The sequence below is a fragment of the Cladosporium halotolerans genome, assembly GCF_011745625.1.
Source record: "Cladosporium halotolerans strain TM138-S3 chromosome Unknown Sca28, whole genome shotgun sequence".
In the NCBI taxonomy this organism is placed as follows: Eukaryota; Fungi; Ascomycota; class Dothideomycetes; order Cladosporiales; family Cladosporiaceae; genus Cladosporium; species Cladosporium halotolerans.
In genome coordinates this window covers 230,991-243,913 of record NW_027191479.1, presented here as the reverse complement: position 1 = coordinate 243,913, position 12,923 = coordinate 230,991, and the positions used below count along the sequence as shown (strand labels likewise).

Genomic DNA, 12,923 nt, shown 5'->3' with positions numbered 1-12,923 from the left:
GTCGCGTTGTAATCACCCCGCTATCGATACCCAGGTAGTGCGTGCTGCGCAGTTGAAGAGCTCTAGCTATTGTGGCGTCCCGCGCTTTGCCATGGTGGCGAGACCAATTCATGCTACCGAACGGTCGTGAGATCAGCGCCTTCACCCTTTAACAACACCAACCGCAGTGTGATGTTCCAGATTCATGACTGGTAAGGTGGTAAAACGATATGCATAACAGTGTGGTGAGCGGTTCCAATACTCTTGAAGTCGGCGCAAGCCTGGCCCCACGTGAGTTGTTTACGTCTCGAGGCAAGTCACGCACGACCGCGATGTGTCTAGGATTGACGGCTTATCCGCCTGCCATATTACAGACCTGTCGAATTATTAAGATCTTGACGTCCGAGGCTCTTCTTGTTCATCCGTTTGGTGACCTTGGGCAACATGGCATCACTATTTCATTGGGGCGAACGCTATGGGAAAGTAGCCTCACTGGGCGACGATCATGAGTGCGAAGAATTGGTCGGCTCGTCGGAAGGGCGTTGCCAAAAACGATCAAGTCGCATTGGCTTCGTACCGCTCCAGAACACCATTCTCGTGATAGTCATCGTTCTACTTATTCTTGAGCTACTTGCTGGATTCATGTTGTGGTATCGCTTTGCCTCTTGCACTTGCGTGGTGACCCGGACATCACCTATCACCGAGGATGTCAAGATCACGTTCCAAGAGGAAAGATTCAACGGGTCACTCTTGAAAGAGAATATCTACCGACAGGCTGCGAGCCCCGAAGTTGATGCGGCGTGGGAGGGTTTGGGTGTCAACTGTACGACCGCCCTAGTATACTCACAACAATGCAATGCTGACGGAGAACATAGATCGTAGTATTGCGGTGCCAGAGACACTTGCAGACCAGGCAGGCCTACGCCGAGATCAAGTCAAGGTTAACAAGAAGTATGGAGGAGGTTACCCAGCGAATGTGGAAGGCTTGGTAAGTCAACCTTGTATGCCTCCTTCACGGACGAAGACTGATACTGTTCGCAGTAAGTCAAATCAGATACCAAGCGGTAGACAAGAGCTGATGCAGTCTATGAATATTCAAAGACATCAATTGCACTGTCTTGTAAGGCTGTACTTCAGGTGTTTCAATTGTCCACGACTAACGTGCGATAGAATCTTCTGCGACAGTCACTCTACTATAACTTCAACTATTATAACACTCAAGGGAAAGGTGCTTTTTCGAATGAAGAACACATTGTCCGGAAGCACGTCTGTAAGTCCCAGCTTGCACATGCAGGAAGCTCAACTCAATCTCACATTATGCAGCTCACTGTCTTGATATCCTACGCCAACAACTGATGTGTACTATCGACATCGGCGTGCTCGGACAAGTTTGGATTCAATCAAACCCGAATGAGATGCCTCATGCTTTCGTGGACTTCAACACCAAGCATATCTGCCGGAACTTTGATGATGTTAGGAGATGGGCAGAAGAACGTCAAATGCCAGATAGCGTTCCTCAGGATTTCCTCGAGCCGCCGAAGGAAGGAGATCGAATTTTGCATGAGATTCCGTAGGTTTAGGATCAAGGGTCTATCAGTATCGTAGTTTAGGTAGAAGCAGTAGCAGCAGTAGTAGCATCCTCGACGGCTCTCAAGCGAAAGCCGTGACTAGTAGCGTTTCCGACCCCCTCAATAAGCTTCGTGCTAACGTTACATTGGTTCCGATTGTTGAGACGACTAATTGTTCGCTGATCGTTCGGAGTCCACGTATAACTCAAGCTATGCGGAGAAAGAGGTTGTTAGCATGACTCAGGGTGGCTGCTAGGTTGACGCTTAATCGTTTTCGATGAATCGCAAGCGCACGCGTCTAGCCAGGCCAGCGTCGGCTCTCCGGCAATCGCTCAACTCGAAACGCCCGCTGCTCTGAAAACGTCGCATCACCACGTGCCAAGAAAACGTGCCAACGGGTGACCGTCTCCATCGAGTTGGTAGTGCTGGAACCGAAGAAGAGAGTTCATCTTCGATACATCGCCCAGAAATCGCCAAGTCGCTGCCTCCACGATGCATGTCACGGTTTGATGCTCTGTAATATATCGGCAACCCTCGCTTGGAGGGCTCGATCATAGTATGGCGATCTCGTTCATAGTGAGGTCCGAAGAACGTCTACTTATACAAGACGACGCCGCTCAAACAATCGAGCCCTAAGCCCTAAGTTCGACATTCTTTCATTGACCTTATCTCACTAAATCCTTACTCATCCTTCTTGTGCTGGCACGATGAAGGCTGCCTTCGCTCTCTTCGCTGCTACCGCGGCATCGGCCGCAGTCGTCAAGCGCCAAAACCAAGGCGATGGGTACGAGCGTTCTTTTTCATCCGGCATTAGGGTTCGATTGCTAACCATTCACACTCCTGTAGCCCATATGGCCCGGTATCCTACACCACCGATGATACCCTGACGAGACACACGATCTACGCCCCAGAATCGGGCCCCGACACCCCCATGCCAGTGCTCGTCTGGGGCAACGGAGCCTGCAGCGACGATGGTACATCGGCGCAGAACTTCCTCGCCCAGGTCGCCTCGTACGGTTTCGTCGCCATCGCGTCCGGCAACCCTGGTGGCAACGGCGGATCCACGACCGCAGACTGGATGACCGAAGCCGTCGAATGGGTCGTCAACGGAGCAAACGGCTTGAATGTCGATAGCTCTCGTATCATGGCTGCGGGATACAGCTGTGGTGGCACTGAAGCGTACCAGATGCAGGACAACGATGCCGTCTCGTCGATCGGCATCTTCAATTCGGGCCTCCTTGGCAACTACGAGTTCGCCGGGCAGATCACCAAGCCAATCATCTTCGCTCTTGGTGGACCGAACGATATCGCCTACGGAAACGTAAGTTGACCCACATCGCATCATGCGATCAACAACTTCGTCTGTCACGGGCCAATGTGTAGCTCTGTATACTGACATCGGATCCCAGGGCGAGCGCGACTACGCCGCACTCTCCTCCACTCTCCCCGCATGGAAGGGCAACCTCAACAGCGTCGGCCACGGCGGAACCTACGGCGAGCCGAACGGTGGGCTCTTCGCCGAAGCCGCCGCCAACTGGATGCTGTGGCTGTACCAGGGCGACGCCGAGGCCGGCGCATACTTTGCCAACGGCGCTGGCACGTCGGCTGGCTGGAGCGATGCTGTGAGCCAGAACATCGAGGGCTTCTCTGTGCCGATTGGCGGCGGTAGCTCTGCCTCTGCCTCCGGTGCTGGTGCTGGCAACCAGACTGCCGCTGCGGTCAAGAGCCAGCGCGATTGCACCCAGACTATTCGTATCTGATCCCTGGACCTGAGACATGGGACGGTTGCTCGCTTGGTCGAATATACTGAGGACCCGGGTCTTGGGTCTTCACTCAGGCATTGAGGCCATAAACGGTTCAAAGGCTGTAGAGTATACCAGCTCAATCTATCGACTCAGGTGGCCAATGCACAGTGATGCCTATGCTCATAGATCATTGACAACCACCTCTGTGGCCTCGTACAACGACTTTTAACCCGACTGTATCACAGGTCATTAATCAATCCGCAGACAATCCAACAGCCCGATTGCTCAACTCCCAAAGGCGCTCTTCCCCCTCTGGATCATAAGCATACGGCGCATAAGCCGGAACATTAATAGGCTCTCCATCCTTGACCGGACGCGCCTCTCCAACCTCCGCCAGATGGACCCCACCATACTCATTGAACCGCGGCTCAAAAACCGCCCAGACAGTCGTAGCAGCCCCCTGGCTGACATTACAACCAGTCTTGTTGAAGTGCTCGAGATCGCCCGCGCTGCTCAGCGTGTCCGCTTCGAAATGGCGCGTGATACCCGTCTCCAAAATAGTTCCCGGATGGACAGACAAGCCGCGGATCTTCGGCGCGTAGTGGCGATCGATCGCGTTGGCCATCCAGATGTTGGCCAGCTTCGACTGAGCGTAGGCGGCGAGCGGGTCGTAGGGGCCTTTCTCGAAGTTCATGTCGTCGAAGCGGAATTGACCAAAGCGGTGTCCGGCGCTGGAGAGGGCAATGACTCTGCTGGGCGTGGTGGCTGTGCCGGAAGCGGCCAAGACGGGTTCGAGCAGGCGAAATAGTAGGAAGTGGCCGAAATGGTTGCTGCCGAGCTGCAGTTCGTGGCCGTCCTCGGTGAGTCCGTAGGGAGTTGCCATGATACCTAGACGAAGTGTGAGTGCCTCTTTTGATCTGGGATCTCTTGGTCGATGATGCCACTCACCGGCGTTGGTGATCAAGAAGTCAAGCCTCGGGCTTCGTGCACTGAAGTGTGCAACGGCAGACCGAATGCTCTTTGCGCTCGCCAGATCCATGACAATGAACTCGGGAGCCACGGCTGTCTCATTCTGTGAGAGGGCCTCTACAGCAGCCTTTCCCTTCTCCTCGCTGCGAGCAGTGACGAAGATCTTTGCCCCAGTCAACTGCAAGGCTTTCGCAGATTCCAGTCCAAGACCACCGGTGCCGCCTGTGATAAGGATTACCTTGCCATGCAATTTGCCTTCGCCATGCTGGTCTCTCACGACCTCAGCAGCGGTAGGGCGTTGGTCTCCAGGACCTTGTGTGTCTCTGAACCGCTCAAGGTATGGGCGAAACGGCTTTTCTGGGGCCGGCATGATTTTGACAAACGATGCTTGTGTAGAAGTAAAGACTGTGACATTTCGAGTACAGTAGTAGCGAGAGGAGCCATTGCACTTGTTGCGTTGCTTGCCTCCATATTGGTAAGCATTGTCATGGGTGAGTCCGGCGCTTCTCCGGGAAGTAATATACTTATAATGATAACTCTATCTCGAAACGCATTGAGTTAGCATGCTGGCCGTGCTGGCGTGCCAGGTCAGGTGCCTGAGGCAAGCGGTTTGTAGCTGTCACAGCCGGAAGTGCTGGCTCAGAAGACGCGGCGCGCGACTCCGCATGGTTCGCCGATCAGTCAATTTGGACCCTGCAAAGGCTTGAAGAGCCATGTTGATTTGTGACACTTTTCTGGAACGACACTGAAGACTTCCCTTGTGCAGATGATAGTTCTTCTTCGACTTTGAGCTCACGGCCTTCTTCGCAATTTGCCATTGGGAACTCGCAATATGCGCAGTCGTCGACCGAATTCCAGCGTATCCAAATGCCTGAGACGTCTCGTATCGTCCGTCAGTGGCAGTTCGCAGCATCACCATGAGGATGCTTTCAGCGTTTCGTTTTGTGAAAAAGGGAGAATTATGATCATTATCAAGGGACAATGAATCCTTCCCCGTCTGTCTGGCTAATACAAATATGAAGAGCATCTTCTCTGCGTACTGTTGTCCATCGGCTAAATGCTGGAAAGACAAGTGTCGGATGCCTCAGGTCGAGCTCGGATTCCAGACTCCGTTCAGTGACGAGACTTTTACGTCCACCCCTCCCTCGTCAGACAACAGCGTGCGAGCAACACGACGCGAGAGACTGCTCCTCAACCAACCATGCACCAGACAACATCGCAAGAATCACGAGTGACAGAACTTGAAAGGCCGGCTTGCTTTAGTGAGAGACCAGCTTCATTCAAACGCTACGAGACACGACGAGACAACTGGCACTATGGCCATTGATGAAATCTCCATCGCAGATGAAAGAATATACGCCGACGCCACGATCCATGCTCATGATCCTCCTCGTCCCGGTAGGATTCTTATTACTCCGGCATGTCCAAGCACCCATCCATTCTCGCGCGAAAATCCAATCTCTTAACCTCTCAAATCGTCATTCATATTCTCCAGCCGACCTCATCACCATCATCACTTTGTGATGAAACCAAGGTAATCAGCAACAATCAGCGTGACCATCGCGTGCGGCGCAATCCTGGTATAATAAGTCAAGAAGCCACGGTAAAACCTGAGCGGACCCTCCTCCCTCATAACCTTCTGGAAGCAATCCACCATACCCCTGTACGGCAAGCGACCGTCCGCACCCTTCTGCTGCTTCTGCAAGCGCGTCTTGACAAAATCAAACGGCAGGCTGAAGAACGACGCGAAGAACCCCGCCGCCGCGCTGGCCGTCAGCGTCTGCGCGCGCGGGCTCAGGCTCGTGTCCTTCAGCTGGCTCTTGGCCTCGGAGAAGAAAGCCAGCTGCCCGAAGTTCAGCGCCATCGCGCGCACGACGGTCGGGTACGCGCCGTTCCACAGGGCCCCAATGCCCTCGCTGCGCGTGATGCGCGCCAGCGCGTCGACGACGGATTTGTAGTTCGCGCGCTGAGCGGCGGGCTTGAGGCCGTCGGACTGCATGCGGATGAGGGCGAGGTCGGCCGGATTGCCGATCATGGCTGCGAGGCCGCCGGCGGTCAGGCCGGCGCCCGCACGCTCGGCGAAGCCGACTTTCGTGCCGTTGCGCTCGGCGCGGGCGGTGAGAGACTTCATGAAGGTCTCGAAGAAGCCCATGCGGGCGGTGGTGTAGACGGCCTGGCGGAGGAGGCCGGCGGACAGGCCGGTGTAGAGGTCGAGGACGCGGCCGGCGGCGATGACCTCGCGGGTGACGCTGAGAGGGGTGGGCTTGGGGCCGGTCTTGACGCCCTCGCCGGCGAGCTGTAGGCGGACCTTGATCATGTCGACTGGCTGGATGACGGTGGTGGCGACCATGCCGGCGGCGCCGCCGTTGAGGAAGGGCAGGGCGGTGCGCATGAGCGGCGAGTGCAGGAAGTCCTGCGTGGCCTGCTTGGGGTTCTCTTTGGCCTTTTGCAGGACGGCCGGGGCGTCGGCGGCGACATCTTTGGCGGTGGTCACTGCGGCCTCGGTCTTTCTCTTGGCCGCTTCTACGGCGGAGCTCATCTTGTCTAGGGGTGGGTTGGGATCGTGGTAGAGGAGGTGGAGGTCGATCAAGGCGGCCGAGGCTCGTGGGCGGCTCGATGCAGAGGTGGGTGGAGCTTGTCTTATGTCTCGGTGTTGTCCACAAGAAAAGACAAGATCACACAGGATGCTGGCAAGTCTATTGCCCGCCGGTCAGTCAATCAGGTCTCGAGTGTAGTGAACAGCAGAAGAGCAGGAAGTCCGTCATCGGCAAAAGTTAAGTGCGTGCCTGCGACGAGGAGGCTCTGGCGCTGGGGCAGATACCCTCGGAAAGGTACCATGGGCGCGTGGACGTCCGATTATCCCCGTCGCCTCGCGCTGGCTGGGCGGGACGAGATGGCGGACTCACGAGGGCTGAGGAGCTGGCGGGAGCTCTCTGGCGGGCAGTGCGACCCCGCGTCACGCATTCAACGGCTGCAGCTGAACGGTCAACAGCGTGAGGATCAGACGAGTGGCTTTCAACGTGGCATAACAGTATAGGGGGTGAGACGTGAGATGTATATTGTGAGTACAGGCCGCCGGGAAGGCTAATGCTATTGTACATGGTTTGCTTGTGTCCGGATCAGCGCGACAACGGCCAGCTCAGCTCTCACGCCGCGTGGTTTGCCGGCCAGCTGCTGCTCTGCTGCTGCCCCATCCGACCGCCCGTGCCACCCTCTCGCCGTGCCGCATCTCCGCAATGCGGGGAAAAAAGCCAAATCCAGAGCTCCAGCCTCGTCACCCGCCGGCCCTGCTGCCGGCGCCCGAGCAAGTAACGTGACTTGCCTGTGACGACCAAGTCTTGGTGTCGCTGTTCCGGTTTGCCGAAAAAGGACTCGCGATCTTGTTGCCTCACTCTTCATAAGCAGACGTCTTTCGCTGTGGAAGCTGGAGAGTAGGAGTCCTCTACGGCACCGCTTTTCCGTGGCTTCCTTGATTCCGCGGCCAGCCAATCCGGCGTGGCGCATTGTAATTATTCCGTCTGGCCCCATCTGCCATTCCAAGTCCTCCGTCTCGCGGGAGAAACCGGCCGTGCAGACGCTTCACGTGCAACTGACACATCTGCCATATGGCGGTTGCAAGCCACCACGGCATGAAATCGGATCAGAGGCAATCGAGTCATTGACGGCGGCCCATACCGGATTATCTTCGTCATCCAAGTTCCAGTGAAGCCCCTGGCGACGCTCTGCGCTTCCTTTTGACGACCTTCGAAACTGCGGCCTTGGGTGCCTCCCAGCCCTTTCTGATAATCTCTACCGCCTTGCCCATCTTGCTGATGCTATTTCCCTTATGAGTTCCATCGCTTGATGCTCTTTCGAACAAGGCCTTAAGATCTTTACGCTCGGCCACCTCCTTTTCTCGACGCCGCTGCTCTTGTGTCTTCTGCCAATGCCTCAAACGCGAGTGGCTGAGCACAAAGATACCCGTGGCAACTGCCACAACGACCAATGCTTGGACACAAGCTTTGAACGATGGACTCGCACCGTTGATTTCTTGTGTGTTCATGCCAAAGATTCCAGTCACAAGAGTCAAAGGCAAATAGATTGCTGCGAGTAGAGTCAGCAATGTAGCCCGCTCAGCTTGTAGCTTCATCGCCTCGGAATCTTGGATCGTAACCGCGCCGATGATCAGCTGGATGTCATCGTTCAGCTCCCCATTTATATTGTCGATTTCGGTCAAAAGAGACTCATACACCCCGCTCAGCGTCATTTTCGGATCTGTTTGTATCGCTTGAATGGTCTCCTCAGTGAGAGACGCAATGCTGCCTTTTACATTGACGATAGCAGCTCGAGTATCTGCAACGGCCCGACGCAGAGTGATAAGAGGCCGGTACGACGAACCGGAAGGCGAAAGAAGCGCTGCATATCGCTGAGCCTCCAGCTTGTCCCTCAAAGCTGAAACGTTTTGGCGCCATGCAAGTGGCCACAAGAGCTGCGCTAGAATTCTTAACCGATATTCCACCTGCCTTTCATTCTCCCATAGGGTTCCCTTCAGCTTTTGTGGGGTTTTGGTGAAATTGACACCGAAAATCAGGTCGAAAGTGAGACCGTAAAACTCCCCAGCAATAGTAGGATTGAAGGCCTCTGTCAAGCAATTTAGCGTATCAAACCATGCGCCTTGCGGGAACTGCCTCAGACACCACGGCATCTCGTAGTCCAGCGATCGAATTCGACCAGCCGGTCTCAGTAGGTCTATATTGCGCGGGAAGCGTGAATCTGGCGGAGAATCCGAAGCGAGAAGGTCTGCGGGATCGTTAGAGGTCGATATCCATCCCCAGACCCTCTCAAATAGACTCATCGTGCTTACATGTATTCTTGTCCAGTTGGCAGCATCCCAGTGTGAGCATAATCTCACAACGATCTCGCCACTCGTCTGTAAGAGCCCTATAAAACCACCAGGGGTCTTTCGCACGTGTAACTTCCAACTCGCGCCAATCAGAATGTTCTATTAATGTGGACAATTGAAACATGGCCCAATGGCCCTTGATGTTGTCCGAGAAGGAGTTGCCGTTGACCATCAATGGGTGCGAACGTTCCCTCAACTTCGTTTCCATTCTTTGAGGGCCATCCCTTATTCCACGAGCGTATGCCAGGACAAATAGAGGGTCGATGCCGAAGGCCGCGTCTAACTTCTCAATCCAGCGATGGCCAATGTCTTCGACGATAATCACCGCCCGCTCAGGTCGACCCGTCACCGTCGATGTGGATTCCCGGAGTACGCCGGATGTGAGCCAATCCATGGATTCGAATTCCCCAGAAACCAATCCCCCAGAAACCAAGATTTGCGTCCCTTGATCGCCGCAGATTCTCACTCGAGATCGCTGTTTGCGAAAAGTGGCGTACTCGAAGTCTTTGAACCGCTCCTCTCCGACGACATCTCTGAGTCTCTCAAAGAACCCTCGCGCGTCAGGAGTGGGTTGTGCTGCATCTTTTGGTACATTTCCTGCATTAGCCGCATTTTCTGCCGACTCCGCCTGCGGGTCTAGGTCAGCATCAGACATGTCAGCTGCGGAGACTAAGGGCAATAGCGATGATCTCGCAATGGATAACGATAGAACCAGAGAAGGAACCAGAAATTGGAAGGCTCAGACCGGGCCTGAAGTACTCAGAGAGCCAGCTGGAAGGTGCATGAGGCTTGCATGGCCAGCAGGCTGATTCCCTCTTTCGTGGTGTGGAACTTGCGCCCACTCTCACCGGTCAGGGTGGCGAAGCCAGAGCTGCGCCTTACGGTCGACGCGGCTGTGCATCTGCAGTCTCGAGTCCACGGTCGTTGTATGTTTGTGCGTCCAACGAACAGTCGTCATGACAGCGTCCAGGCCTTGTCGCAACTGCGAACGTGGATTCACATGCGCGTTGCTAAGACCGCTTCCGGTCCTAGAGCGTACAGTCCATCATTGGTAGTATCGAGGCTGGTAATACGCATATGTCGCCTGACGCGACATCAACGCTTCGTGAAGGCCTTCGTTGAACATGGTTGCTGTCAACTCTGGAATTCAGTCCGCGCTTCCTCAAAGCTTCATCACTGGTCGTCCCTTCAAGCTTCGCGGGAGCAGCCAGGAATTGTGGGACCTAGACTTCAGCGATGACAACCACCTCACTACAGGCAATGTGCTTTTCATGCGGGTGGCTCGGAGTTCATGTCATAAACGTGTGATATCTCAAGTCGGGTCTGAAGGTCATTTTGTACCCTTCTAGGGTCGTTGACATGACAGAACGATACGGACGGCACACGAAGCTCGGTCCACAGGTCAAGGACATGAGCGAAAGAGAACGAGAGTGAGCAATGCGAAGATGTCTTCATTCTTTCATCTGTCGTCACCTGTACGGTGTATCCTCCTTCCATGTGTCCATTAGACTCTAAGACTCAAAGCCGGGGTATCTTTTCCATCCATCATCCCACCCATCCATTCAAAACTACCACTCCCCAAAATCGACCAGCGAATCACCAAGAAATTACAACCCCAGAGCGCGAACCAGCCCGCTCACCCTTGCACAACTTCTCAATACACGCGCCTCCTCTCCCTCTCCCTGTCTTCAGGCCCCCTCTCCCTCTCCCGCCTCCTCATCTCCCTCCTCTCCTCCCTCTCCCTCTCACGATCCCGCCCGCGCTCAACCTTCTTCTCCAACGGCGCGCGCTCCTCGATCCTAAACTCCTTGCGCGGCCGCTTCATATCAGCCTCGTACAAGCTGCCGCGCTTGGGCCGCTCGGGCAGCCGCACGGGGCCGCCCTGCTCGTATTCGTGGAATCTGTCGTTCCCGGCGATGGGCTTGACTTCGACGGTGGCGTAGTGTTGGGTTTTAGCCTTGGGCTTCGCAGCCGAGGCGCGCTTCTCCTCGTGCGACGAGCGCGAGGGCTCGACCGTCACTTTCTCGCGGTGGTGCTCGCGGTCCCTCCTGCGGGGCGACAGAGACGAGGAACGCCTGCGCTCCGCGTCCTCGTAGCTGACGACCGGCGCGCTCTTCTTCACCTTCTTGCCCTTGGCCTCGGCGCCCAACAGGGTCTTGACCTTATTGTAGCCGTGGGGGATCTCGACGCGGAGCAGCTTGCCGTCGTCGTCCGGGCGGGTGCTGCAGAGCTCGCCGGCGTGCAAGCGGACGTGAACGGCGACGTCCTGGGCGAGGTGGTAGCCGGTGTCGCAGAGGAGGCTGCGGCGCGCCTTGTGGCAGGCGGCGCAGCCGTGGGCGTGGTTCTCGAAGTGGTAGAGGGACCAGGCTTCTTGGGAGGTGGCGGGGCGGGAGGGGAGTTCGTCGGAGCGCGGGGCGAAGCGGACGGTTTTGGGCGAGGGCGGGGTGGAGGGTGAGAGGTTGGATGTGGTGTAGGTGGTGGTGGTGGAGGGGGCGGCGGCGATGATGATGGGCTTGGTGCCGCGGGTGGGCATTGTGGGCGGTGACGTGCTGTGCCTGGGCGGCAAGCTGGGCCAGTGGGGTTGCGACAGGATTGGGTGGGCGGTTGGTGGTTGCTTGGGCAGTGATGCTTTGGAAGGCGGACAGGAAGGCGTCGAATGGTAGATGTGTTGTGGTATGATTGGGGGAAGGAGGAGTAGGGCGCGGACACGGGCGGGAGGAGGGGATATATAGATGGGACCTACCTGCGGCAGCTCTGGCTGCTGGCCAGAGGGTGTGGTGGTGTAATGCACGGGAGGGTGTGAGAAGGGTCAGGGCCTTGGGGGCTTAGGCATGCACAGGATCAGGCAACCGCGGTGCCTCGAGCGTGCGCGGAGAGCGCAGGGTACCGGCGGGACCAGACTCGATTGCGACGCCGCGGCCGGGAGGGCATGGGCATGGGCATGGGCATGGGAAAGACTGGGCCGGTGACGATGGGTGAAGGACGGTGGCGATGCTTGGTTCGAGGGTGGAGCTAACGTCGCCAGGCAGCCAGGCTGCCAGGCTGTGAAGCCCGCGCAAACTGGTGGGGGCGACGTTGGCTGCGGGCGCGGCACGCAACACTCGCCGGCCGGCTGTCTCCATCAGCTGCAGAACAACGGCCGCCGGGCCAGCTGGGCGATGTGCTTCGAGGCAACCCTCTGGCCGTCCGCAGCTCGCTCGCCCGCCCGCATGGCTGCCTTTTCGACAAACCTACACCTTGCCCTCCGGCTGACGGCCACATGCCAATGGCGTGAGAGTGTAGCATCTCGTGATGGCAGGCCAGCACGGGCGAACGCTCTCGCCCACGCGAGGTGTCCCAACTCGTCCGACACGGCCGGTCGCGGCTCGAGTGACATTGAGTGACGGACGAGATGACGGATCTCCAGGGGCCTGGCAGTGGTGGTACACGACAGGGTGACGCCGTCCTGTCAAATCAGCGGCGGCGAGCACCTGGTGGGAGAGGCGCGATTCTGCACGTCACCGCCGTAGCCTGCGTGGACGTTCGTCATCGCCGCCCGCGTGCCATTCTTGGTCCGCCTCCCACTCCGGCTCCCACGCCGTGTCGTATCGCCGTTGGTCCCGGCCAGCCCTTCTTCACCATGGTGCCTTGGCCAGGCAGAGCCGAGACGGGCGTGCCGGTGAGTCCATTGCGCGCCTGCAATTGGCGTGCCTGGAGGTCTTGCGCGATAGCGTGGAGCGAACGACGCCGAACGCCATGGCTCATCGAACGCTCATCATGCACTCACCTTCTAGCTCGTCC

General features: G+C 56.8%; 7 protein-coding genes across 7 annotated transcripts; 3 read left to right on the top strand and 4 right to left on the bottom strand.

Moving 5' to 3' along the window:
- Window positions 1-423: 423 nt before the first annotated feature.
- Window positions 424-1,023, top strand: WHR41_07302 (uncharacterized protein; the record flags this gene model as incomplete). The annotated part of the gene is made up of 3 exons (XM_069375907.1): window positions 424-802; window positions 855-967; window positions 1,021-1,023. The coding sequence occupies 3 exons, from the start codon at window positions 424-426 to the stop codon at window positions 1,021-1,023; spliced, it is 495 nt and encodes a 164-aa protein (XP_069227277.1).
- Window positions 1,024-1,057: 34 nt separating this feature from the next.
- WHR41_07301 (uncharacterized protein) lies at window positions 1,058-1,652 on the top strand (the record flags this gene model as incomplete). The annotated part of the gene is made up of 3 exons (XM_069375906.1): window positions 1,058-1,099; window positions 1,150-1,249; window positions 1,303-1,652. The coding sequence occupies 3 exons, from the start codon at window positions 1,058-1,060 to the stop codon at window positions 1,551-1,553; spliced, it is 393 nt and encodes a 130-aa protein (XP_069227234.1). The 3' UTR covers window positions 1,554-1,652.
- Window positions 1,653-2,110: 458 nt separating this feature from the next.
- WHR41_07300 (uncharacterized protein) lies at window positions 2,111-3,307 on the top strand (the record flags this gene model as incomplete). Its single annotated transcript, XM_069375905.1, has 3 exons — window positions 2,111-2,331; window positions 2,394-2,868; window positions 2,957-3,307. Exons 1-3 carry the CDS (start codon window positions 2,255-2,257, stop codon window positions 3,305-3,307), a joined length of 903 nt encoding a protein of 300 aa, XP_069227276.1. The 5' UTR covers window positions 2,111-2,254.
- A 238-nt stretch (window positions 3,308-3,545) lies between these two features.
- WHR41_07299 (uncharacterized protein) lies at window positions 3,546-4,821 on the bottom strand (the record flags this gene model as incomplete). The annotated part of the gene is made up of 2 exons (XM_069375904.1): window positions 4,241-4,821; window positions 3,546-4,180 (listed from the first exon to the last, which is right to left on the bottom strand). The coding sequence occupies exons 1-2, from the start codon at window positions 4,629-4,631 to the stop codon at window positions 3,546-3,548; spliced, it is 1,026 nt and encodes a 341-aa protein (XP_069227219.1). The 5' UTR covers window positions 4,632-4,821.
- Window positions 4,822-5,774: 953 nt separating this feature from the next.
- On the bottom strand, window positions 5,775-6,800 carry mic-33 (putative mitochondrial 2-oxoglutarate/malate carrier protein; the record flags this gene model as incomplete). The annotated part of the gene is made up of 1 exon (XM_069375903.1): window positions 5,775-6,800. One exon carries the CDS (start codon window positions 6,798-6,800, stop codon window positions 5,775-5,777), a length of 1,026 nt encoding a protein of 341 aa, XP_069227218.1.
- Window positions 6,801-7,949: 1,149 nt separating this feature from the next.
- Window positions 7,950-10,288, bottom strand: WHR41_07297 (uncharacterized protein; the record flags this gene model as incomplete). The annotated part of the gene is made up of 2 exons (XM_069375902.1): window positions 9,105-10,288; window positions 7,950-9,040 (listed from the first exon to the last, which is right to left on the bottom strand). The coding sequence occupies exons 1-2, from the start codon at window positions 9,796-9,798 to the stop codon at window positions 7,950-7,952; spliced, it is 1,785 nt and encodes a 594-aa protein (XP_069227211.1). The 5' UTR covers window positions 9,799-10,288.
- A 509-nt stretch (window positions 10,289-10,797) lies between these two features.
- WHR41_07296 (uncharacterized protein) lies at window positions 10,798-11,676 on the bottom strand (the record flags this gene model as incomplete). Its single annotated transcript, XM_069375901.1, has 1 exon — window positions 10,798-11,676. The coding sequence occupies one exon, from the start codon at window positions 11,674-11,676 to the stop codon at window positions 10,798-10,800; it is 879 nt and encodes a 292-aa protein (XP_069227210.1).
- Window positions 11,677-12,923: the final 1,247 nt, after the last annotated feature.